General features: G+C 48.3%; 1 protein-coding gene across 6 annotated transcripts in view; it reads left to right on the top strand.

Annotated features, from left to right (window-relative positions):
* zeb2a (zinc finger E-box binding homeobox 2a) overlaps positions 1-26,112 on the top strand; it is a 37,748-nt gene extending 11,636 nt beyond the window's left edge. For 4 of the 6 annotated variants that reach the window (XM_005945907.3, XM_005945906.3, XM_005945905.3 and 1 more), the window contains 8 exons: positions 13,490-13,711; positions 14,017-14,085; positions 14,641-14,835; positions 15,160-15,374; positions 17,536-17,644; positions 18,472-20,366; positions 21,527-21,707; positions 24,353-26,112. In XM_005945907.3, the coding sequence (XP_005945969.1) occupies positions 13,490-13,711; positions 14,017-14,085; positions 14,641-14,835; positions 15,160-15,374; positions 17,536-17,644; positions 18,472-20,366; positions 21,527-21,707; positions 24,353-24,951 (3,485 nt within the window). In that variant the 3' untranslated portion in view covers positions 24,952-26,112. The remainder of the gene's footprint in view (positions 1-13,489; positions 13,712-14,016; positions 14,086-14,640; positions 14,836-15,159; positions 15,375-17,535; positions 17,645-18,471; positions 20,367-21,526; positions 21,708-24,352) is intronic. The other 2 variants (XM_014341224.2, XM_014341225.2) reach the window with 2 other exon arrangements.
* The last annotated feature ends 761 nt before the right edge of the window (positions 26,113-26,873 follow it).

Below are 26,873 nucleotides of genomic sequence, written 5' to 3'. Positions count from 1 at the left end.
CTCAGCAGAAACTCTCTGTGAGTATTTGCAGTAGCTGAGTGCTCTGAGTATTCACTGGGATGGGTTGTGGCTATTTTCTGGTATGGCTGTGTGTGTGTTTGCAGTGTTTCTCTCTGCTCACACTCTAATTCTGCTTCTTCTTCTTCTGCTTTTGTTTTTCCGGTGCGGCGCGGCATTCGGACGTGTGAAAGCAGGTAAAAACGAGTGCAGATAAACAGTCACACGGCCGGCTTCCTCTTTCTCGTGTCGACACTCGGCTCGCCGGCCCTCACTTCCCTCTGCTGCGATGTGCTGACACACCGTTTCTCTGGGCTTTGGCGACCTCGTCACCGCACTGTTGCTTCTTCTTCTATTTCTGAGAACACACACACCTCCCGTTATGCCCTCACACTCTTCTTCTGTTTCCTTTTCTTCTTTTACACTTCCCAATTCTGCTCCGCTCACCTCCGCGCCGAGGCTGAAGGTTTGAACCTTCAGCGCTGTGTGGGTCGTGTCTTAGCGTGAACTCACTGAGTGCGCTCTGAGTCAGCTGATGGAACCTCGTGTTTGTCCAGCTCCTTTAGGTTTGAAGTTTCTGCTCAGCTGTCCCGTTCACAGACCGGAGCCTCAGTCTGGTTCCTGCTCTTGTTCTCGATCTGGTTCCTGGGTGGTGTTGGCAGTGTTCAGCCCTCAGTGTGTTCGGACAGTTTTCAGACAATCGTGTTCCTGCGGATCTGCATGGACAGCATGTGTTTGTCTCTTTCCTGTTTTGCTCGGACACTGAGGTTGTGACCTCAGGACCGCTTGGCAGCCATAGGCCGCCTCACGTCCCTGGAGTCGGGGACATTTGGGCGTTTGAAGCCCAGGAACATCTGACGTGGTGGCTCGACTGAACTTGCGCATGCACTCATTCAGTCTGTGGGACTTTATGTCAGTGAGTAAAGAAGAAATGTGTAGAAGTTCCTGTGAGCGAGTGAGGATGCCACACGTTTGAGTTTCACACTGTGAGCATTTATTCATGTGTGCACTCATCAGTAAAACTCAGAGGCTTCACAGGCTTCTGCACTCAGCTCCAGCAGGAATACAGGAGGACGACTCTGTAACATCAGAACCATCCGAATCATTAGAAGCATCCGTATCTTTAGAGCCAATAGAACCATCAAAATAAACAGAACCACCAGAAACGTCAAACCTGCTGCCTCTGACTCTTTGCTGCAGATGTTGTTTTAAAGTTCCTAGACTCAAAGAATAAAAATGGTGACAAACTATGAAGCTGTCACCTGTCAGAGTGACTCTGATGGAGCAGAGTATTAGAATGCTTGAATATGACACTAAATGTTTTCATCCATATTTAATTATGAGGGTAAGGTGAGGCTGAGACGGAACAGGACAGGGAGGTGTGCAGTGAAGGTCGAGCTCCCTGCTGTGAGTCACCTGGAGAGAACAGAGAAGCCTGTGGACTCTGGGCGTACCTGGGCAGGCCGAGAGCGGAGCCCTGCGGGACACCACCTCAGACTTCACATGCTCAGATGGAGGCGCTCGCTCTGACTTTCTGTAAATGTGCTCAGAGCAGGAGAAGAGCTGGAAATAGATCAGTAGTGTTGAAGCTGGGGTTTCGGTGACACACAGGGATTCCCCCGCTATCAGAGGGCTGCGGTGGTTTCTGGGCACAGGAAGGAAATTTTCAGTTATTTTAGGTTTTGCTGACATTTGTTAGTTTCCGTTCTCAGAGTGATGCCAGGGACGCACACAGGAACTGGGTTACCTGTGTGATGCCAACTCACCTGTCACCTGTCTCACCTGCTTCCTCTCTGTGGTTCAGAACTCAGCATCTGCTGTGTCCCTGCTTCTGATTGGTGGGTGTCCTGTGAGTTTGTGATTAGTGAGCGGAGCTCCTTCTCTCACAGCCTCTTCAGCTCGTTGACAAAGACAAACTCTTCTTCATCCTCCTCTTGTTAACGTGGCGCTCTGTCACACGCTCCTCCTCTCATTAGTGTGCTGTTGTCTCACACTCGGGGTGCAGAATGAAACCCGATGACATATCAGAGATGAAGTCGCTTTGGTTAAACGCTTTAACTCGTTGACAGGATAAAGGACTTTTATTTTGAAGAGCAGTGAGAGCGTGACTGGGGAGGGATAGAATGATGAAGGCTGATGAAGGCTTTTCAGCCTCAAACTGAGGACTTGAGGCAGGTCTGAGCTGTTGTGAGCCTGCCCACGTGATGCTGGGCGGATGGAAGGATCGGGTGTTCCTAATAAACTGGTCTCTCTCCCCTGGTTGATCTGAAAGGGATTGTCCATTAGAGTTCAAAGTTCACTTCCAACCTGCGTCAGAAGCTGAAATAATCAGGTCTTAGCTTTGCATGCAGTGTGTTTCACACTTGCTTCTCGCTGTGACTTCCTGGTGCGCTGTGGGGAGCGTCTCAGAGGGAGGAGCCATGACTCTGACACACAGGCGTCTCCTCACACCACGGACCTCATTCAGCGAGCGGGCTGGGCCTCAGAACCACCAGAGCTCTTAGAACCAGCGGACCGGTTTCAAAGGGTCAGAGGAGGAAAGTGGATGAGCTGCTCACACAGAGCAGCCACATTCTTGCTTCCTGCAGGGAGGGGCTGGTGTGTGTGTATGTGTTACTGTGTGTGTGTGTGTGTATGTGTTACTGTGTGTGTGTGTGTGTGTGTGTGTGTGTGTGTGTTGTGTTCTGTGTGTGTGGGTGTGTGTGTATGTGTTCTGTGTGTGTGTGTGTGTGTATGTACGTGTTGTTGTTGTTGTGACTGTGTGTGTGTGTGTGTTGTGTGTGTGTTATGTGTGTTGTGTGTGTGTGTGTTGTGTGTGTGTGTTAGTGTGTGTGTGTGTGTGTATGTGTTAGTGTGTGTTTGGGTTGTGTGGTGATGTGTGTGTGTGTGTGTGACTGATGTGTGTGTGTGTGTGTGTGTTGTTCGTGTGTGTGTGTGTGTGTGTGTGTGTATGTGTGGTGTGTGTGTAGTGAGTGTGTGTGTGTGTGTGTGTGTGTGTGTGTGTGTGTGTGTCTGTATGTGTGTGTGTGTGTGTGTGTGTGTGTTGTGTTACGTGTGTGTGTGTGTGTGCTGTGTTACTGTGTTACTGTGTGTCTGTGTGGACTGAAATAGTAGCTTGTCTCTCCATCTGTCTCTATTCATTCCTGACTCATGCTGCATCGTACTGGCTTTAGACCACACCTAACACACACGCACACACACACACACGCACACACACACACGCCGCCAACACACGCACACACACACACACCTGTAGGTGGCTCTGACAGAGAGTTAAGTGACGTTTTCTCCCCCCACACTGGAATCAGCTGATCAGCAGATGAACCTTTGAGAGGCGGTGATGTCATCACTGTACAGTGACGTGTTACTGTTACCAGGTTACAGGAGTTCTAGTTTTCAACACCTGAGCATCAGGTGGTTAGTTGTGACCTCACACTGATCAGCTGATGCTCTTGTGGGCATGATATACACCACAGCGCTGTCAGCAGGTGTCGGGACAGCTGTTGCTTTGTTGCGTTCTGCAGTTACGTCAGTGCCAAGGATGTGACGGTATCAGAGGGGGCGGTCCTTGTGAACACCGGTGTGGCCTCAGATCCCAAAAACGGCTCCACGAGAACCTCAAAGTCTGGATGGTTTGAGTTATGACAGATGTGTCCACAGGACAGCTGTCCACTGTGGGGACGTCTGGGGTCAGGTTCTGCTGGGTCATGTGAAGACTTTAAGAAAGAGGTGAATAAAAGGATTAATGATGAAGACGATGAGCTCATTAACCCAGAAGGTTTTCAGCTGCTGCTCGTACATCTCCTCTCAACTCTAAGCCGAACTTTGAAATTGTGGTTTCAAGGCCCGGGTTCTGCGGGTTCTGCCTCGCTGCTCTGAGCGGGTGTTGCTCTCTCTGAGACCTCGGAGCAGAGAGCATTATGGGCCGTGGTATTGTTTGAGGTCTTCCCCGCCTCCCCGTTATTCACAGAAGACGGAAGTAGTTGTTTTTCAGCTGCGATCAGGTAATGAAGCAGACTTGTTGTGCAATCAGAGTTTTCAGGAAGTTGAGGCAATGCTCATCCTCGCCGCTCATCATGTGATCTGTGTGTGCAGGTTTGAGACGCACTGGGTTATTGTCTCTCGGGTCAGTGTCTAACCTGAGCTGGACCTGAACCCTGATCTGAGTACCAGTTAAAACTGGTCCATTACCATCAGAGAGTCACAGAGGAAGCTGCTGCTGCTGCGCTCGAACACCTGCTCAGGTGGTCTTACATGACTGAACGGTCTGTTGGTGTGAGGTGTGTCTGTGACGCTGCCAAACACAGAAAAGTCTCCGTTTGTGAGCCCGGTGACTCCTTGATGAGTGTGTGCATCCTGATGAGGGCGGGGTCTTTCATTTCCTCTCTGATACAGAGAAATGGAGGAAAACGTCGTCACGCCGTCAGGTGATAACCGCAGAGGCAGAACGGTTCTCAGACATTTCTTCCACCAAGCGTCACGGTTCTTTCTCTCGGTTCTTTCGCCTCGTCGCCTGTTGGAAATCAGCTGATAATTGATCTTTCTCTCATTTCCCACGACCACTTCCAGTAAAACACGCTGTCCACTTTGCAGCCGCTCGACCGCACGCTCGCCGTTAACGTCACGAGGACGAATAAAAGACGAGGAAGAGTAAAGTGCGGCGAGGACTTAAAGGCTCTGAGTGCCGCCCGGCGACTCGCTCAGCCATTTGTGGTTTTTAAGCAGACAGACGAGGGAGGCACCTGCTGCTTCATCACCACCACCATCATCATCTACATACACAAATATGGAGATGAAGTGAGCGTTTGTAGTTTGTTCATGTTGTCTGAGGTGTGATGGTCATTTGCTGAGGATCAGCGGGTGCTGGGTTCGGTTGGAGTTCGGTTGGAGTCGAGTGTGTGACGGGAGCTCAGTTTGAGCGGCCGCCTTTTTCCTTGTAAAATGAGGGCGTTTTTTTTTTTTTCCTTTGAGCCGCAGCAGGAAGTGGAGACTCCTGAGAGGTCTAATGGAGACCACAGCGCTGTAACACCGGGCTCATTGTCCCGCCCCCACCCAGATCCCACTCAGGTCAGCAGCATCACAGCGACTCGACTCTCTGCGGGCACGCCGGCGTGCAGGCTCAGGAGTACACAGGAAGTCAAATCACTTCTTGTGTAGTGATGTCACATTTTATTTAAGTATGTGGACAGTACGCTTCACCCACACTCCCTGCTGGTTGTAACTGGGACCAGTAAGTGTGGAGCACCTGATGATGACACCACTGGATGCTCAGGTGTCAGTCACCGTCAGTCCTGTGATTGGTCGGTGATTCACAGCGAGGAGCGTGCGATGCATCAGAAGTCATTTCTTTGATTTGTGTGCCCCGCAAACGCTCGGCCACTTGAGTGGAAAGTTCGACCCCGAGGACAGAATGCCTGTCAGTTCCCGTCACCTCACTGGCTGCTCCTTGCTGCCATCGATGGCGTGCAGTGAGAGCAACTGTATGGGGGTCGCAGGTCACGTGGTGGATGAGCACATCTGTGTGTCCAAAGGTGCGACCGCGAGCGCTGACCTGCTCTAATGACACTTCAGTTCCTGTCGGTCCTTCACCTCTGAAGGCAACAATGGCGGCAGCTACTTAGTGTTAATGTTACTCTTATTACTCTTTCTGGGTTGAAAAATCAAACTTTTAACATATTTTCAGGCGAGAAGTTAGCTGTGTAAACTCTAAATATCTGCTCGTTTATCAAGACATCGCATATTTGCAAAAGTGTGCCGACATTTTCGGAGATGTCTGTTACCCACCCGCTCGATAGCTAGCCGGTGGTCACTCAGTGGTCTCTCGACCCGGCGAGAGCAGCGGACTCCCACTGTCTTTCGCTACTCAGGTTAAACATGATATATAAGTCATTAAAAAATGTAATTGTTTGGCTTTTTTTTGGTGTTTTATTTGTTCCAGAGTAAATCGGTTTGACTGAGATCAAAGTTACTAGATTAGATTAGATTAAATAAAACTTTATTAATCCGTCGGCTGGGTTCCTCCGGGATTTTCACACAGCTGATTAAACAGAAGTGTGAGACAGTCGAGAATTTATGCTAGTGTCCTGTTATATTTTAGATAGCAAGGAGCAGACGGCCGAGTTTATTAAACTCCACCGAGACAGCGGTGACGCAAATCTGAAGGCTAGACCGTCCCATTTCACAGCCTCGCACTTCTGGCCTTCTCGGTCTTCGAAGGAACCGGCCCACGCAGACCGCGAAGGCCGGGTCCTCCCAAGGATGCGGTCTACGTTTTGGGGGAGAGCTAATGTGTTCAGCTTGTCAAATTTACTTAAATCTTCGATCACCAGCAGTGTGACAGTGAAGTGCTGTACTGTATGTTTATAAGTTTGCTCCCCAACAAACACACCAATGTCGACGAAACGTCGTCACCTCCAGGTGATTTTGGTTTCATTCTATAATACTGGACTTATTTTTCCACGAAGGTTTAAACTTTGAGAGTTTTTAAACAGGAGAGAAAAGTTTAATAATTGTAAAAAATAAAGCTGGCTACTTCATAGATTTCACCGATCGCTGGTTATATTTAGAACGTAACTCCCGTGATAAACGAGGGACCAGTGTAGTTCAGGGAGGACTCTGTCCCAGAAGTCATGTCTGAAAAAAGTGGTTCTCAATTATAAGTTAGATTTAACAAGTATGTAAGATTGAGTTTAGAGGTTCATTCAGTAATTAAATTTATTACAGATGATGAGGGTAAAATATATTTTATCACCATGCAGGTAACAAAGAACACATGTAAATAATGTCATTATTGTAGGAGAACGTTCTGGAAAAGGTCAAATGACCTTTGGATTAAGAAGATTTAAAGACGGCGTTTAAACTGACCTCACAGCTACAACAATCACAAACACGTGTCCACGTCTGCCTGCAGCCGCTCTGCTCGTCAGGCCTGAAACCGTCTCATTGGCTGCTCTTCTTTTGCTTCACTCTTTATTTGCTCTGATTGGTTCTCCACACTCTGGACAATTATTCATCACTGTCGTGTACAGTTTACTATGTATGCCATTAAAAATGGACTGGAATCATTACTTCAGAACAAACGTGAGACAGTTTATAAATGCGATTTCTTTGTTGTTAGCTTTGTGTTTACTCTTTAACACAGTCGGTGTGTGGGCATGCAGTTCTGACAGCTACACTCATGTATAGAGGATCAGGTTACTTCATGATTTCTCATATGGAAAAGATTTATATAAACCTTATAAAGTTTGTATCTGTCTTGTGTGAAACTTGTTTGAAAAGCATACAAGAGTGAAAACAGATATAAGATCCCTTGAAAAATTATATAAATGAAACTTGTATGTTTTGGATACTTACTAAAACAATATATGAAAGTAATGAGAAAGTGGCCACTTTCATGAGTAAATCATGTAAGCTTTTACTATTTCTTTTCCATATGGGTTAGCTATAGTTTACAGCTGCTTGGCGCTTTCTTCTAATAGTTGACTTACTATAAGATAGCATAAAGTACGGTAAGATAAGCTCGGTTTTAGCTGGTTACTCGTGCTAGCTAGTACTTAAAAGTTAACCATTATATGTTAGCTCTGCTACGTGCTAACATTTAACAATTAGCTAAAGGTTAACCGTTACATGTTAGCACCTTGCTACGTGCTAGCTGCTCTTGATTTGGTTTTACTGTTAGCAGTCAGGAGCAAACAGAAGCCTGTGAAATGGTGACTCTGGGTGAACTGTGAATGTGCTGACAGCAGCGGTTTCTTCTTCTGCTCCTCCGTGCCCAGCGGTTGTGTCCGGCGGCAGGTTGTGGTTTGCTCTCTTTGTCCACAAAGGTCTTGTGAGTCAAAGTTAAAGTGACTCCATCAGCAGTTTCACTACCTCAAACTGTTCCAGGAACGAACCTAAAATACCTCCGAAGTCCAGTCAGTCCGCAGTGAAGCAATACCTGGAACAGACGTCGCAGATGTGAGTCATGTGGTCGATCAGCTCGTGAAATGGCGGCCCGTATTGTTACAGCAATGGACTCGTGTCTCAGTACACCTGCTGACTTTACAGCCTTTGATTCATGTGATTGATCCCTTACCTTCTGTTGTTTATGGGTTTATTAAAGTGCCATTTTTTACTGTTTCACTTACACTGAGCTGACGGTCAGACTCAGCACAGGCCCCAAACTGAGCGTGGGTTTGATGCCGCTGCCTGCTGGTGGCAGAGGTTTGACTGGCTGGTGTTCAGCTGAGTGTTGGAGGGATGTGGGCTGAGGTAGGATCAGGTGTTGTAGTGAGTCCGGTCCCTATATGGGAGCTCTGTGATCCGGATTAGGACCGTTGCTGTGTGAAGATGGTCCTGATCCAGCAGCGAGTCGGTGAGTGTGACGGCAGAAACTGACAGCGAGCTTTAAGAAGCAATGAGACGGGCGCGCACCGCCTGTTGTTTCCCAGAGCGGCGGGAAGCTAAAATACCTGCAGTCGTGAATTATTGGAGGGAAAGTTTTAGTAACGCTGCTGTGAGAAGGTATTCATCAGAGGGATTTAATAACCGTCTTCTTCCTCCTCTTCGTCTTTTGTAAAGACTCATCCTCCACCTGGGAAGATGAATAATTCAGACACCCGCACCCCGAGAGGCTGCTGGGCTGTAAACCCTCAAACGTCCTCAGTGCTGTCTCCATCCATAATTCACACTGAAAGTCTGACTTTCTCTTAAGGTAACCTACATTTTACTGGTGGGGGGCTCCACGTGCCCCCCCCCCCCCCCTTCCCCAGCAGCCACAGGCTGATGATTAATTAAACACTTACACAGAAACATGAAGTTTGACAGGCTTCAAAATGCATGTAGAACAAGATCCTGTGTGTGTGTGTGTGTGTGTGTGTGTGTGTGTGTGGTGTGTGTGTGTGTGTGGCACTCGTGCTTGAACTGTAGCAGAAACAGCAGTGAGGCAGAGCGCCGTTCACACCTCTGACCTCCTTGTCCTCCTTCGGTTGGTGTGGGCTGTTATCAGTGCTGCGCAGCCGCCGCCTCCTCTCTGCTGCGTCTGTAATCAGACGGCACGGCGAGGCGGAGCTGCTGATAGGAGTAACGTTAGCTGTCAGGTCGAGGCCGGCATCACCTTGGCACCTCCTCGCTAACTGTCAGTGGAGCTGCTGAACTGATGGAGCGAGGCCCGGTGTTTGTGAGTAACCGAGGCTGTGACGGCGTCACGGCTCTCGCACACTGAAGTCATAAACACCTGCTCATGTATGGATCAATCATCAGCACATCTGTCCGTGGCTCTGATTATTTCCTTTAACCTGAGGAGCGATCAGAGTTCCTTCCTTCAACTGTAAACATCATTCAGCTGCAGAGAAATGACCGACCGATCGATGAATCAACCGATGTCTCTGACTGACTGATCGATCGATCGAGAAAACTGAAGGCTGTGAGCCTGGCACTGACACAAAGGTCTTTTAAGTTGTCACATTAAATTCACATGATTTACACAAACTGAATGTTTGATGTTATTTTTCTCATTTCTGTCTCTGCGACAGACAGGAAGTGACGTCAGCGTGCTGCACTTATTCCACGTGCACTGCATGTTCTATATGTTTGACATGTGACACTCGCTCAAAGATGAGCGTGTTTGTGTGTGCGCGTGTGTGTGCGCGTGTGTGTGCGCGCGCGCGTGTGCGTGTGTGTGTGTGTGTGCGCGTGTGTGTGTGTGTGCGTGTGTGTGTGTTATCTGCTGCTGTCTCTGGGTGGAGGTCGACGGCCAACGCGCCGCTGTAACCGACCTGAACACTCAAGGTGCCAAAACTTGATTAACAGTTTCAGAACCGACGCTTCAAAGAGGAACTGCTGCTGTCACACCTTCACACTGATAACAGACACACACAGACACACACAGACACAGACATGTTTTCATATCCTTGTGGGGACATCTATTTGATATAATATTTTCCCAAACCATCCAAATGAAGTCCCACATGTATTTTGATGGTTTGAGGAGTAAGTGGAGTTGCTGCTGGGCTTTGCTGACCACGATGCTGTGTCCTTTGACCAGGCGGGATCTTCTGAAATGTGCACACCCAGGAACTTGGTGATGCTTACCCTCTCCACAGCAACACCATTGATGGTTAGTGGGGTGTGCGTGTGTGTGTGCACGCTGACTCCTGCTGATAAATAAGAATGAATTTAATTCACCCCCCCTCCAACAGCAGCAGATGAAGTCATTAAAAATGCTCCAGCAGCACCAACACGGTCCATAGGTGCAGCTCGGGTGGAGGTTTGCTTCGTCAGCAGGAACGCGTGAACCTACGGTGGGGTTTTTCACCATTTGAAGCAGCCTCTACTGGGCGTTAGAGGAACTGCAGGGTTGGTGCTTCAGGTGATGATTGGTGCGTTCAGAGGAAGTCCGTGTGCAATGGACCGATCATGTAATCCACACAGGCGCCATCACAGCGTGTGAAACCAGTGTCATGTCACACAGCCTGCTGTCCACATACTTTTGACTCGGCCATCTTTTGAATATATACGTGTTACACAAGCAAAAGTGTGCGTTCTGGCTTTGTGGTCGAATCCATACAGATGTTGTTAGCAGTGGACCATGTGTCCAGATACTTTGGGTGACTGGGTCACACAGAAACACTCACTCAAATATCAAAACTATGTGGACAGATCTTAAGGCCATATCCATTTAAACATTATATATGTGAGTCCTGAGCTGTCCACAAACTTTAGGCTCTGCAGTGTAATTATTAGCTGAAACTATTGCTGTGAGGCTTTGTCCATTTAAACCATATGTGAGTGTAACATCAGGTGTCCACTTACTTCTGCCCATATTCACCTATGTGCTCTCCCTATGATGATTCACTTCAGCTCTTAGCCGCTAGGCAGCGACCTCATTTCCTCAGCGACGTGTGGCTCCCCCCTCCCCCGTTACTCAGGTGATCTGCTCTGAGCGAGCAAGTGAGAGAGTGAGAGAGAGTGAGAGAGGAGGCAGAGCTGCTTTCATTACCTCACAGCGAACGGCAGGAACCGGACGCAGCACCTGCATGGGGACCCCCTCTGTGACCTCATCGATGGCTGGATGTTATGAGAGCGGCGGAGCGTGTCAGAATGATCAAGCCTGCAGGAATGAAGCAAACATCTGGAGGTCCCATTTCAGCCCGAGAGCTGCTGTGGAGGCACTGTGGAGCCACGCCCACTCATCACAACAGATGATTGACAGCAGATATATGTCTGTGAAGGTTCTCAGTCATCCGGGTCATTGTAGTCAAAGGAGCTACAACTTAAAGAAGTCCAGACGCTTCTCTTTGCAAGCTCATTTGACGACAGCAGATATAGAGCTGTGATTGGCTGCCAGAGATGACAGGTGGAGATTTCCATGAAGCTGTGACACTGCTGCAGGAAGTGATCAGTGGTCAATCAGTCTGATCATGTGATCAACAGCTGATCTGAGACACGTAAACAGGAAGTAGAACCTGCCAGGTGAGCGCTCCGTGCAGGCAGTTTGACTCCGTCGTGTTTCTGTTGACATTTCTTCTTCTCTGTTTTTTTGTTTTGCTGTGTGTGTGTGCCTGTCTGTTGGGTCAGCAGACTGATGTCCTAATGAATGATGTAAGTGTGATGTTCTGACATCGTCGTGTATCGTGTGTGAGTCGACGGACGGACACTTGAGCCAGTGTTCGATCTGTCCTTCCCCCAGTCTGACAGAAATGTTGGAGCAGGAGGAAGATGAAACCCGGGGAGGAGGAAGAAGGCGGGGCTAATGTGTCTTTGTATGAGGAGGAGCGGCGCTCTGTGATGTGTCGTCTGTTTTGTCCCTGAATGGACTCAAAGACCCTCTGAAACCTGGTGGGGGTGGGGGGGTGGACGCGCTGTCTGAGTTGCCCCCGGTGACATCTGCCACTCTGCCTCCGTCATGTGACCTGGCAGGCAAACAGCAGCGTGAATGGCCTTTGTTTGGGAGGTCAGTGCCTGCTGCCCACCGACCAATCAGGGCACGGGACCCTCAGCCTGCTGCGGCATTCTCTGCTTTACGGTGGAATCATGGTGGGGAGGATTTAAGGTGGAATGTTATCTTTGAAGTTTAAGGTGGAATTCTAAGCATAAAGTGTTTATTTCCTTGCTCTGTGACGGTGTCCACAGGAAGTGGAGGAAGTGTGTGTGTTTACCATCAGTGCTCAAAGAAAACGAACTCTTTGGTTTTTAAAGTTTAACATGAGTGATAAAAGGCACTGGTGCTTATCTGCAGGTAACCAGACCATCAGCCACATATGTGGGCGGAGCTTTAGCCTGTCACATATGTGGTTCAGAGCTGAGAACAGGTAGACTCTGGCCCTGCCCATTCTGCATCACTGATGATTATAAGCTATTATTGAGGAGGTATAAAACACACACACACACACACACACACACACACACACACACACAGCACACAAACACACACACACGCATGTTTAACACTGCAGATGAAAGTTTAGAATGGAAATCAGGTAAAAACTAAAAGTATATGGACACACTGGGCCTAATATAGAGTGTGACTATCCAGATACTTTTGGCTCTCCTGTGTTTAGATATGTATTCATGGATATGGATGTGATGGCTCCTCATCCATACAAGTGTTATTCGTGTCCAGGTGTGCACATACCTGGCTGGTACTGCTGATGTACTGAATGAGGGTCTAAAGATAGACGTGAGCATATCCGGTGGACTGTCCACAGACTGATAGCAGGCCGGGCTGTGATTGGGGGATTCCTTCACACGCTGGTGTTTATATTCTGACCCTGCAGTCACGGTTTGTTGCCCCGCCCCTCCCCCTCAGACACTAACAGCTGAGCCAGCTTACACAGGCTTTGTTGAATCCCACCCCCCCCCCCCGCGTCCCCCACACTACGGGTCCCCCAGTTAAGAGTCCTGGGGACACCCCTGTCCTATTGATTAGATGATCCTGGTTAGTGATCGATTGATTGTGTGCACCCAATCTCTCTCTCTCTCACACACACACACACACACACACACACACACACACACACTCTGCTATTGTGTTTTCTGCCTTTGGAGTGAAAGAATGTGTGGGCGGGGCCTGTGTCTGATGTCTAACGTGTCCTGGGACCACACAGCGAGCCTGTTTGATCACAGAGGGTTAACCCCCCCTCCCGTCCTTGGTATTCAGCCCGGGTCAGCAGATTTCTCCGTCGTGCTTTTTCATCTGCACCTGTCGTGCAGTTGTCCAGGAGGCTGCAGACAAAGATCATATTATGAACGGGCTAATCTGCGTGTAGCTGGAGGAGGATCTGCGCTCTGTGGGAACCCGCCGCCGCCTGCCGCAGGAAACGCCATCAGAGCCAGATTAACCCGTTCCCATGATGTCAGCGTAGTGTGGCCGCTCACATCAGAGCGCAGAACAACTGCAGACCAATCACGAACATCCAAATCTCACTTCCTGTTTAACACTTGTTAAAGAACATACGTCGTGTTTACAAACACACTAAGGTCAGAGGTCACCCCCTCTTCTTTTGCGTTTCAGTGCTAAACTATGAGAACGTTGCGGAAACTACCTCAGACACCGATGACGAGGACAGTTTCGGAGGAGGTGGCGCAGGAGTGGATGAGGAGGAGGGCAGTCCGGCAGGCGTGCCCGCTCTGGAGGCGTCGCCCCGGGTCGGCCACGCCCTGCTGTCCCACCGTGACCAGGAGAGCGCCGAGAGCGGAGATGGGTTCCAGGACCCCCATGCCTGGAGACGCATCGGTGAGTCACGTGGTCACCTGTGAGTTGGTGAGGTCAGAGGTCAGCGTGTTTTGGGCCATGTTTAAGTGTTTTGTAGTTTTTCTGTTTGATTTTAAATCTGGTCTCATGTTCGGTTTCTGCTTCTCATTTTCTTACTGTTTTTGTCATGAATATTTTTATAGTTGTTTGTAGTTGCTGTTATTAGTGTCGGGGGGGTTGAATAGCTAAATGATACCCATGACTCGGGAGGATACAAGAGGAAGGGACCAGCCTCCATCAGAGGAAGAGCAGGGTAAATGATGTGCTCCTTTGTTGTGTTTGGACAGACGGGGGGACGGACGAGTACGAAGCCGTGGGCCCGGAGGCGTCTCCTCACGCTGTGGAAAACAGTGCAGGTGAGATCACACACAATCAATCGTCACCCATCAGCGTCATCGCCGTCAGAAGAGGTTTTATTTATATTTGTCTCATTTTATTTTTAGCTCTGTCTCCATACTTTGCTCCTTTGTTTTTTATACATTTTTTACTTAACTTTACTGTACGGCTCTTTGGGATAATATTTTTTGTCTTTCTTCATCTTTATTTATTTGAGTAATTAAAGCTAATTAATGATAACGACTAATGATAATTAGCGATCGTAATTAAAAGCGTAATGTAAAATGTCCTGCTGAATTTTTGTCTTTCACATAATTTCCCGAGTAATTAATACAAACTGTGGGATTGCTTATTGGTGTGGGCGTGGCCTACAGCAGGCTGACTTCAGTTGGTTCCTTCGCTGTTGTCGTAACTTTAGAGGAAGTAAACGACATCCCTGGTCATAATGGTCAATGGGCGGTCAGAGGAGCCAGCAATGTTAGTTTAGGAGTCCCTCAGGGCTCAATGCCGGGTCCTCTGAGGTTGCAGTGTGATGATTGGTCCTCTGACCGGACGAGCTTTGTCCCTGCATCCAGGGAAGCGACTAGAGGGCATCCCTGAGCTGGACGAGTACTTCCTGAAGCGTAAACTGGAGGACGGCGACAGTCACTCTGCGTGCATCGCTGAGTACCTGCAGCGCAGCGACACTGCCATCATTTATCCAGAAGCCCCAGACGAGGTGGCGCGCCTGGGCACGCCTGAGGCCACGGGGCAGGATGAGAGCGAGCACGGTGAGAGACTGAGAAGACAAACTGAGCATTACAAATCGATTAATCATTTTTAAAGAGATTATTAGTCAAAAAGCTGGCAGCTCAAACATGTGACTCTGAAGCTTTGTAGAGAGAAGTCAACAAGCTGGCTTGTTAACGAGATTATAGAAGATTCAGATTTCACTGGTGCCACTCCGACCGCGACCTTTAGTATGATGTGTGTTTCTGTGACCTTCAATCCCAGACTCATCATTTTGACTGTAAAATCATCTCAAAGTTGATGTGACTTTTCTGTCTAAATAAAGGGTTAAGGACATTGTCTCTTTCCTGACTTCTGACCTACAGACCTTGGACCCGACACGCAGGATGACTTCGCCCAGCTGCTCACGTGTCCGTACTGCGACCGCGGCTACAAGCGCCTGACGTCTCTGAAGGAACACATCAAGTACCGTCACGAGAAGAACGAGGAGAGCTTCCCCTGCCCGCTGTGCGCTGAAACTTTCGGCCACCGTGCTCAACTGGACCGTCACATGACCACACACAAGCCTGCCAGAGACCAGGTAACGCACACCTATTACATCCATTTAAACCTTTATTTAAAAGTCTGTCACAGGAGTTCCAGTATGAAATCCATAAAGACACAGTCTTCAAACGTTAGGACTGACTCCACGCTGGCTTCACTAACAGACAGAAAACTGCAGTGATCAGAGAAGAAGCTGCCGTCAGGTGCTGACACTGCACTGCATCAGCTGTGGATGCTGAGCAGCGGAGGAGGGAGGCTCGGGGAACTCCATCAGTACATGCGATGACTCAGATTCGTAATTAATCAGCGGCTGTGGTCCCTGCAGGGTAAAAACAGATAAAAATACACCAAGGCTGGAAATTTAAGCTGCGTCAAAAGGAGCAGAGGACCGCAGACGGAGCCCTGAGGAACGCCGCCTCATTCTGTTTGTTTAGAAGGGTGAGAGATCCACGTGGCTTCCTGCTGTCTAACACATGAATGAAGTTCCTCCCAGTTCTTCCAGTCTGCCCAGTCGCTCCATTATTGACCACCTCCGTTCTGGGTGTTTTTCTCAGCAGCTGTAATGTGTCGTGCGTGGGAGGTGTGAGTGCGTTGACTTCCTCCGGCCATCAGACTCCACATCAGCTGCTGCTGCTGGAACCGATTAGATTCACGGCCTTCCTCTGATGCTCGGGCAGCCTCGGTGGCAGGCAGGGTGTCACACAGTAATCTAATCATAAGCTGGTGTTAAATGTTTCCTGCACACGCCTGTTTGCTGGCCCTCATGATCAAAAACTCACATTAGAGTCGGTAACTAAGCACTGAGTCATTCAATTTTCCAATTATGCTGTGATCGTAATGAGATTTCCTGAGTTCAGACCTCGGGTCTCCTCACAGAAGCACAAATAGCTTTCATACCTGACCCCCCCTCCACCAGCCTTAACCAGCACCAGATGGTCTTCTCCCTGCTGGATTGAAGACTCATAATCCTCTAAGTGGCCGTTTATTTGTGTACTTCCTGAGTTAAACTGTTAAAGAGAGAACAGGCATGTGTGCGTCGGTGAGGAGGAAGCAGATCTGTCTGTTCAGTCTTCACGGTTTACTCACTCAGTAATCATTGTTCACAGGCTTTCTACTGTGCTGCTGAGTGCTGCGGTAAAACATCTGTATGGCACGGCCTCACAGCTGTTCAGGCTGTGCTCGCACACCCGGGACTGCTCCTGAGTATGCAGCACAAACACTCACAGCTGTTTGCTTCTTGCCGTGATGTGGCTGCTTCAACCAGTGGCCACACTAATGCAGTTATATATATATATATATATATATATATATATACAGTTAATCTTCACTGCATGACAGTGTGATAAGGAACGCGTGACAGTGCTCAGTCAGCACAAACTGCCCAAGCCCACTTTTATCCAGTTTAACCAGTCCTCAGTTCCTGCATGGATGGGTGGACAGGTGGATGGGTGGGAGGGTGGATGGTGAACGGACTAATGGATGGGTGGGTGGATGCTGGGAGCAGCAGTGTTTGGTTAGGATGGACCTCGTGCAGGTTGTGTTTGATTTGAGTCCAAACTGGTAAGATTTGCAGACAAAGACATGATCATTAACGACGGTGGTTAAGAAGTTTTGTTGGTGATTCAAAGCATGTAATTTCTTTCAGCGGTAATTTCAGTTTAAACAAAAACATTTGTGTTTGCGTGTGAGGGACTGGGACAAGCTGGTTCATGTTGGAATAACGAGGTCCTGGCAGAGGTTCCCTGCTGGATCCCAGGAGATCTGCTTTCCTGCATTTGTGGAGTCTCCTCTGGGGTTGAACTCATGGTGAATGAGTGCAGATCAGAGCAGAGAGTAGAGCGTTTACTTGAAGCTGTTTTCTCTGCTGTAGACGACAGAAACAAGTCTTCAGGTTTGTGTTTCCTTCACCGATCATCTGCATGTGAGACGAAAGGATTTGAGCTCCCACTCAGCAGAGGGGGGAGGACGCTCCCCGACTGTTTGTGTTTGTTTATCTCTGTATTTGCATTTCAAATGTTGGGAATGCACCTCCACCAGAAAGTGTTACCTCTGCACAGCGCCACCCACGCCGTTTCTCAGAATGCCTATCAGATCTGCTTCACTAAATACTATTAAATTCCCCGTTAGCTCGTGCTCCCTCTCTGCAGCGACTCCCACTCCTCCTCCATCACTTCAAATCTGTTTTTCTCTATCTGCAGCCACCACTGCTTGCTGAAGGAACTGGAAACCGCAAGTTCAAATGCAGCGAGTGTGGAAAAGCCTTCAAGTACAAGCACCACCTGAAGGAGCATCTTCGTATTCACAGCGGTGAGTGGATTTCTAAGGGCCGGATCAGAGCTGAAACTTTCCGCAGACACGGGTCTGATCCGGTCCTCCTCGCGTTTACATCGACTCTGATAAAACGCTGATTGTGTTTCCACATCTGACTGTCTGGCTTCTGCTTTAGCCACAGTATTAATACATCTGACAGTCAACAGTTTCACTTCCCATCTTCATATCTGATCACGAAGCAGTTCAGCTCCAAAAAAGGAACATTTTCATCATGATGGTTTCTATTTTTATTGAAGATTCATCCACTGATTTTTCCGTTGATTTGATTATTAAAACCAAAACCCAAAGTGTCAGTTACTGTATCATACATAGTAATGTGAAGTATACTCATAAAGCACCTCATTAAAATGAAGTTTTTAAAAAGAAAACCTTTCTAAAATAGAACATCTGGACCGCCTCCAAAATCTCGCTGCTGATCTGTTTGTTCATTTCAATTTTTGTTAGTCAGCAAACAAACAACTATTCAGACAGTTGCTGGTTATCGTTGAATTGTTTTAATCAGCGAATGAACCGATATTATGAGCTCTGAATAACAGTGGGGGACACGTTAGCTAAAAGATGTGCCAGAGGGTCAGTTCATAGTTAATCCTGGACGTCAGCAGCTGAGATGGTGAATGGATAACATACACTTTGCTGGTGTTGAAGGAGGAAAAGCACCACCTCCAATTCTGGATCAAAGGTGTAAAGATCACACTGGTGACTAACTGTGGACGAATGATGATGTTTTAAGTAAATACCTGACGTTAAACTATAGAGCACGTTTGTGGGCTGAGAAGTAATCCAGACGTTGGGCTGTGTTTCAGGTGAGAAGCCATATGAATGCTCCAACTGTAAGAAGCGCTTCTCCCACTCCGGCTCCTACAGTTCCCACATCAGCAGCAAAAAGTGCATTGGCCTGATTGCCCTCAATGGAAGAGTACGCAATGGAAATGGTGGCAAACTCGGCTCCTCCCCCAGCTCTACAACCTCATCACCTGGAAGCCCCGCCCTGGCCCAGCTTCGCCACAAACTTGAAAACGGGCGCCCACTGGGGCAGCAAGACCAGCCACGTCAGCTGGACATAAAACCTGAGCCGATGGACTTCAACGACTACCGGCTATTGATGGCCTCACAGCATGCGTTTGGGGGACCCGGGGTCTACCTGAACGGGCGGGGGGGGAGCCCCTTGGGTTTTCACAACTCCTCCCAGAGTCCCCTTCAACATCTGGGAGGCATTGGGCTGGACCTCCAAATGCTGGGCTACGTGAGATCCCTTGGCAACAACCTGAGCGAGGTGCAGAAGGTGCTCCAGATTGTGGACAACACGGTGTACAGGCAAAAAATGGATGGAAGCCCTGAAGACAAGCTCAGGTCCTACATGAAGGAGTTAGGTGCCCAGATGGAGGAGACCAAGGCAACTCAGGGTGGCTTCCTGGTGACGGGCGACGGCAGTCCCACCAAGAGCATCATAGATTACACACTGGAGAAGGTCAATGAGGCCAAGAGTCTGATCGACGAGTCTAAGAGGCAAGAGGATGTTAAGAAGGAGAAACCAAGCCATTCTGTGGATCTCAGCAGTGAGGAAAAGAAACATGAAAACCAGAACCAGTTCCTGCCATTCTCCTGCCAATACTGCAAGGAGACCTTCCCCGGGCCAATCCCCCTGCACCAACACGAGCGCTACCTGTGCAAAATGAACGAGGAAATAAAAGCTGTCCTGCAACCGGCAGACGGCTGTCCCACTGGCCACCAGGGAGGGATGTCCTCCGAGGTCTCCAGCAACGACCGAGCCACCAGCCCCGTCAGCCACTTCAAGGATCACGTGTCATTGCTCAAAGCTTATTTCGCCATGAACACTGAGCCCAACTCAGAGGAACTGCTCAAAATCTCAGTTGCTGTTGGCCTCCCTCAAGAGTTTGTCAAGGAGTGGTTTGCCCAGTGGAAGAGCCAAAACCACCACGGTAAAAGGTCACCACCTCCTGACTGCAGTGGACCAGAAGTTAACCACAGATTGAACCGGTCTCCAATGTCACTTCCAGCTACAGATTTACACCGAGGCTTCACTAATGGCTTTTGCGAGTCCTCCCACCAGTTTACAACCAGCCGGCAAACAGCAGGGCAAAAACCACTAGAATCATTGGACCACTTGAGAAGCAACACTCCATCACCCCTTAACCTTTCCTCGACTTCCTCCAAACACTCTCAGAGTAGCTCTTACACTCCGAACAGCCTGAACTCGGAGGAAGCCCGCGGGGACACACCGCTGGATCTGTCGCTACCCAAACACATGGCGCAGAAGCGCACCTCCGCCGGAGAGAAGCGGCCCAGACCCAATGGTTTAATCAGAGAGCACGACGGGGAGGCTTTGGGGCGAGAGCAGGTGTCTGGGCCCTTTGATTTGGTCAACATTAAGAAGGAGGTGCTGGGATCTGATGGTGGAGGGAATGCTATTCACCAACTGGAGAAAAGCACCAGTCCCATCTTTGGGATTAATGCCTTTGCTGGCGGACCTGTCTACACCTCCCTTCCACCTCACGGAGCATTTCCCCCACACACCTTCATGACTCCTGCCCAAGCGACCATCCCAGGCCTCAGGCCCTACCCGGGTCTTGACCCCATGAGCTTCCTGCCTCACATGGCCTACACCTACGCCACTGGGGCAACCACATTCGCTGAAATGCAGCAGAGGAGAAAGTACCAGCGGAAACCAGGCTTCCAGGTAAAAATCATGTAAAGTAAGGGCAATGCGTTTTGTTTTGTTTGTTCTTTCTTCTAAACAGAGCCAGCCAGGAGCCACGGAGGGTCAGTATTCCCAGGTTTTGGTAACCCTGACCTGCTCAGACTGGAGTGTGTTGCACTGAAAACCTCCAAACTGGCCGTGCATGGCTCATGGTTGGACAGATAACAGCAAAGACAACAGGTGGCTGCTAGTTTTCAGGGCTTTTCATCTCCATCACACAACATGGCGGCTGGCAGTCCAAACCCGCCGTCAGCTCCGTTAGCTTTGATCATGATGACGTGTTTGCTCCACAGCACAGAAGTTGGATAAAGGGATTGTTTGTTGGGCTTGGGGCTTACAGCTGTCTGTATAGTGATGTGTTAAAAGTATTGTTGACCCTGCCAGTGTTGAGCGTGGAGAATTTTAAAGGGTCTCCCTGCCACGGGACCTATGAGCTGAGCTCCAGCATTTCCACTGTGGCGTCTACATTTAACTGGTCTCATTATGGGGCGGGATGTGTTTGCTCCGACTGAAAGTAGTCAGAGTTTTCCAGGTTTCATGTCTGAGTATTTTTAAAAATGCAAAGTGTGGAAGTAATGCCAGAGAAAAAGAGGCTGGTTCCACAAAAGACTCGAACACCTCCAGATTCAGAATTTTTTGCCCTTTAAAGGAAAACTTCACTTCCTGTAAAGAAGGGAAGTTCATCTCCTGAAAACAAATCACAGATCAAATCTGGATTTAGTGAAATGCTGAGAGTTTTTCACTGTGCCATCATAAATACCGTTTGTCAGCAGCACCAAAGGTAAACAGCTCATAAGTCCCGCCCCTTGAAGCACCGGTCACCGCTGACTCTTGGATGATTTGTATGAAAGCAGCTGCGTGGACTTTTTGGGAAAGTTCCTGAAATTGAAACTAAAAATGATGGTCAGCGCTTTGTTCCGGTCTCGTGGTAAACCTCTGACCTCAGCTCACCTGCTGTCAGCTGTTATCTGTAAACACACCCCTCTTTCTCAGAATCTCCTGGGTGAGGGGGACTTACCGGGTTGGGCCTTTAAGCCCTGTCCAGACTTGGGATCATAGAGGCGGTGGGGGGGAGTCTCGTGGCGCGAGGCCGACAGGTGTGGGATTATCGGGGTACTGAAGCTCTGTCTCTGTCTCAGGGGGAGCTGCTGGACGGCACGGCGGACTATCTGTCAGGCCTGGACGACCTGACAGACAGCGATTCGCTGCTCTCCAGGAAGAAGATTAAGAAGACTGAAAGTGGTATGTACGCGTGTGACTTGTGCGACAAAACATTCCAGAAGACCAGTTCCCTCCTAAGACACAAATATGAGCACACAGGTATATATAACACTTGGACACTTCTTTTTACCCACCCAATGCCTCCTTATTTCCTCTGTCCTCACTCTTCTGTTTCCTCACGTAGCTCCCCACTCATAGCTCTGCTTCTCTCTTTTGTTCTCTGCAGGCCGTGGCCTTTAACATGCGCCTTTCTTTTCAGCGGGGGGGTAGGCAGCCTTTAATACAGAGAGCAGTACAAAAACATTCAGCGCCCCAAATATCAGCAGCACCTCATTCACACTGAGAGAGGAGGAGGAGTGCATGTTTGCATGACTGTGTGAAGATCAAAAGGAAATATTAATTACAGCCGAGAGATGGTCCATTTTTTTCCATTTTTAAACTGGAAACAAACAACTTATGATAACACCACAGCAGGAAAGGTGAAGCAGCAAACACTGTTCTTATTAAAGCATCCCAGTTTACCGAGTCGCCCCGCAGGAGCCGAGAGGCTGAAATGTGATGAATGTGGAGGCTTCAGTAAGACTGCAGCATTATGGGGTTTAATGCTTTCATGAGATTTCTCTGCAGGACTCTTCTGATCCAAATCAAAATCCTAAACGACCCCCCAGCATGTCCTGAATAAAGTCAGTGTTTCACTAGTTTGGTGTCTCATCTTCACGCCTTTCGCTGCATCACGGATAAAGGTAATCTGTGGCGTTAAGCAGAGCCATGCCCTCAGACGACTCTGGCTGCACGGCGTCAGCTCAGTTTGTCATTTTCTCACTGCTCTGGAGATAAAATCAGTGCTTTTTAAATGAAGTTTGGTTCATGTCCTGCCTCACACATTAACCCACATCACTTCCACTTAATGACCCATTAACATGCAGCATATTTACAGCATTTCATGGAGCCTCCTTTCAGCTGCTCGTTATCAAAGGTAGTAACACATGGTAATGACTAGTTTTCTGTTCTTGAACACTCACTTTCATCTTGATTTTACTTGTGTTTTTTGTTTTCTCGTCGTTCTCATGATTTTATTATTTAATATTAAATAGTAATTTTTCATTGACGGACGTCAGACTGATGCTTCCTGTCGTCAAATTCGGTGCTTGTCCTGGTGTTATAGTAAAGTGGGGTTTATGATTTGGGAGTTGGAGGCTCACGGAATGATAATCATGTGTTGTTTGCATTCCTCTGACATGTGATAGAACAAAAGCTGAACATGAGAACACGTCTTTGTTGTTCCCATTGATACAGGAAGTCAAACCTGCGTGTTTGTGCTAATATTGGAGTTTGGTTGATCTTACCTGTGTGCCGTCCTCACAGACTCAGACCTGCTCTACCTTCATGTCTTTCACTCAGTTGCATCACCCTCATGTTTCCCTCCCACCTCCAACACTCGAAGCAGGAATCTACCGTCTCAGTTATTTCTGCCGCAGTGTGTGTGTGTGCGTGTGTGTGTGTGCGTGTGTGTGTGTGTCAGAATGCCAGCTATGGTGGATGTTACAGGCGCTCCGTGTCTATTTGTGGCTATGATCTGCCTGTGTGTGTGTGTGTGTGTGTGTGTGTGTGTGTGTGTGTGTGTGTGTGTCGGGGTAAAGTCATGTTTTTGGTGCATGTGTGCGTGGGACGTGTGATTGGGCAGCATTCAGCCTGCCAGTTGGCAGCAGCTGAAGCATCCTGTTCAGACATAAGAAATTTCCGCCTGTACAGTCGTAGTAAACCAGCTCTGTGTGTGTGTGTGTGTGTGTGTGTGTGTGTGTGTGTGTGTGTGTGTTGGGAGCTGTTACAGCTGTTAGGGTTCCTGCCCCTCCTTAAATTTAAATCCAGAGCTGTGATGTCATCGCAGCTGACCGCAGGCCGCTGAAGGTTCGCGTTACCTCGTGGTGTCTCAAGCATGCCTCATTGTTGTTATGGCAACAGACAGACACCGAGGGTGTGATGAAATGTTAAAAGGATGAGTTGAAGATTTTAGTTCAAACCTGTCATGTTTTTGGTGTTTTGTTGTTTTTGTTTTTTACCGTCAGCCAATCACCGCACAGGTTTCAAAGATCTGTAGTTCAGTCTTCTGATTGGTGATTGTTTCAGCTGTGTCTTTGAGTTAAGAGATTTTTTTCTGGTCCAGCTGTAGATTTATGTCTCTTTATGAAAAAACACGTGAGAGTTTTCCATGTAGATCAGAGCTGAAGTGATAAACCGTGGAAATAATCAGCAGACAGGTTGATAAATGGACAACATCACTTCCATTTTTCATTTTTTAAATTCATTTTTAACACGCCCACATTTCATTCAGCCTAGTCTGGATTAGTTACTGCACTTCATGCCCAGTTACAGCTGTTGTGCTGTGGACCAGATGTGGCCCAAAGATAATTAACATCTGGTTCCATAAAGGTGGAGCTGCGCCTGAGTTTAGGCCAGACTTCAAAATAAAGTCTAAAATCTTCTTACCTGATTAATTAATAAACACCATCCACAGAGTCCAGACAGTTTCCAGGTCTTCATGCAGTTGGAAAACCTTGGAAACACAAATGTTTCCTGGTTCTTTGTAGTGTTTGTACGTCCTCTGTGTCTGTAGCTGTTCAGAGTTTCTTGTTCCTTCGTTGGGTTTGCAGCTGTCTGTCATGTGCTGATTCACTCTGCTGTGTGTCTCCGTGTCCAGCTGTGTCCGTCCTGACCGTGTCCCACCCTCCATTGTGTTTCTGCAGGTAAACGTCCGCATCAGTGTCAGATCTGTAAGAAGGCCTTCAAACACAAGCACCACCTGATCGAGCACTCACGCCTGCACTCTGGAGAGAAGCCCTACCAGTGCGACAAGTGCGGCAAGCGCTTTTCGCATTCGGGTTCGTACTCGCAGCACATGAACCACCGCTACTCATACTGCAAGAGGGAGGCCGAGGAGCGTGAGGCGGCCGAGAGGGAGGCCAGGGACAAGGGAGGCGGAGGAGGCGTTGCAGTTGCAGGGCTGGAGCCCACCGAGCTGCTGATGAGGGGCTACCTCCAGGGGCTGGGGCCCCTTGGATACTCGGACCCAGAGGACCAGCAGGAGGATGGCGGCAGTGCGATGCTGAGGGTCAGCGGTGAGGGAGGAGTAGGACAGGAGGAGAGGGAAATGGACGGCAAGATGTCTGAGGAGGTGACAGAGCGGCAGGAGGGAAGTTTCAGAAAAGGAGAGGAGGAGCAGGAGGGCGACAGCAGGAGCCAGATGGACTTGATGGGGGACGTTGAGGGTAAAGGCTCGCCGCTGCCGATGGACGAGAGTTCACGAGAAGGGAAAACAGACGGCAGGTCAGACCAGGAGGACTGATGAGGAGCAACAAAAGCTTTGGGACGCTGGCTCGATGCAGCTGCTGCTTTATGAGGGGCTGAAAGGAAGACGAGGGCCGGAGGGGACGGCGGTCATCTTCTCACACCAAATTAGTGTTTACTTTAGACTTCCTGCTGAGACTGATGGGTCACAAATGTGTTTATGGTCTGATTCAGCTTCGTTCGCGTTCAGCCGACCGAAAACATAAATGATTTTAAAAAGGCTGTAATGTGCAGTTAACTTAGTATTATTAACAAAACTCGTGGCCTCTGATTTATCAGGTTCAGTCTGATTATTTTCTCCTTCAAAGTGTTTGTTGACACCTTTTCTTAATGGAGTCCTGTTTCTTTAACATTTTAAAGTTTAAGTTCTGGCGGTAGCTAAAGTGCTGGGATAGTTTCACAGCCAGAAAGGCCGAATTTTGAACCTCGGCAGTTCAGTCTGAAGCTCTCAAACCCTGAAGCTTAAGGTTTCTGCTGAGCTGATGTTAGATTTGATTGATAGATTTTTAGATCTTGGGGCAAAACCCCAAGACCCCAAGGCACTAGTTTTCAACCTTTAAGTAAAAACACTGAAAATAGAGCCCAAAAAGCTTCTACTTAAATCGGACAAGCAAGCCTGTACAGTACAGAAGTATTTTTTTATTATTGTGTTTGTGAATCCAAGAGAAGACAGGTTTACCTTGAGACCTACTGAGAAACCAGTTTTGTTGTAGCAGAACACCATTTACTAAAGACACTAACAGCAACCGTAGCAACTCTGAATGACGTGTTAGGGTTAGCGATGGTCTCGGTCTAATTAGGGACTCTGTGGAATGAAGAGCAGGTTCAAGTTGTAGTTCTCTGAACACCAGGTGTGGTCTTTGAGGCGTACCGTCATATACGCGTGGTCGTTAATGATCCCTGCTCGATTTTGCTAGGTTAGCTTGTTTTCATCACCATGATACCTAAACACACATTCAGACCTGTGGGAGGTTTTATGTGAATGAAATAATGATGCTAACAACATTATTTTGTATGATTTTAAGCATTTGAGGGTAAATCTTTGGAATCAATTCAATTTTATTTATATAGCGCCAAATCACAACATAAGTCGCCTCAAGGCGCTTCATAGATACAGAGAAAAACCCAACAATCATATGACCCCCTATGAGCAAGCACTTTGGCGACAGTGGGAAGGAAAAACTCCCTTTTAACAGGAAGAAACCTCCAGCAGAACCAGGCTCAGGGAGGGGCGGGGCCATCTGCTGTGATTGGTTGGGGTGAGAGAAGGAAGACAGGATAAAAGACATGCTGTGGAAGAGAGACAGAGGTTAATAACAGATATGATTCAATGCAGAGAGGTCTGTTAACACATAGTGAGTGAGAAAGGTGACTGGAAAGGAAAAACTCAATGCATCATGGGAATCCCCGGCAGCCTACGTCTATTGCAGCATAACTAAGGGAGGATTCAGGGTCACCTGGTCCAGCCCTAACTATATGCTTTAGCAAAAAGGAAAGTTTGAAGCCTAATCTTGAAAGTAGAGATAGTGTCTGTCTCCTGAATCCAAACTGGAAGCTGGTTCCACAGAAGAGGGGCCTGAAAACTGAAGGCTCTGCCTCCCATTCTACTTTTAAATACTCTAGGAACAACAAGTAGGCCTGCAGAGCGAGAGCGAAGTGCTCTAATAGGGTGATATGGTACTACAAGGTCATTAAGATAAGATGGGGCCTGATTATTTAAGACCTTGTATGTGAGGAGCAGGATTTTGAATTCTGGATTTAACAGGAAGCCAAAACAGGAGAAATCTGCTCTCTTTCTAGTCCCTGTCAGGACTCTTGCTGCAGCATTTTGGATCAGCTGAAGGCTTTTCAGGGAGTTTTTTGGACATCCTGATAATAATGAATTACAGTCGTCCAGCCTGGAAGTAATAAATGCATGAA

The sequence above is a fragment of the Haplochromis burtoni genome, unplaced genomic scaffold (genome assembly GCF_018398535.1).
Source record: "Haplochromis burtoni strain Fernald_Lab_line unplaced genomic scaffold, NCSU_Asbu1 Contig_465, whole genome shotgun sequence".
Taxonomy (NCBI): domain Eukaryota; kingdom Metazoa; phylum Chordata; class Actinopteri; order Cichliformes; family Cichlidae; genus Haplochromis; species Haplochromis burtoni.
The sequence above is the reverse complement of the archived record's forward strand: the minus strand, read 5'-3'. Positions and strand labels throughout refer to the sequence as shown.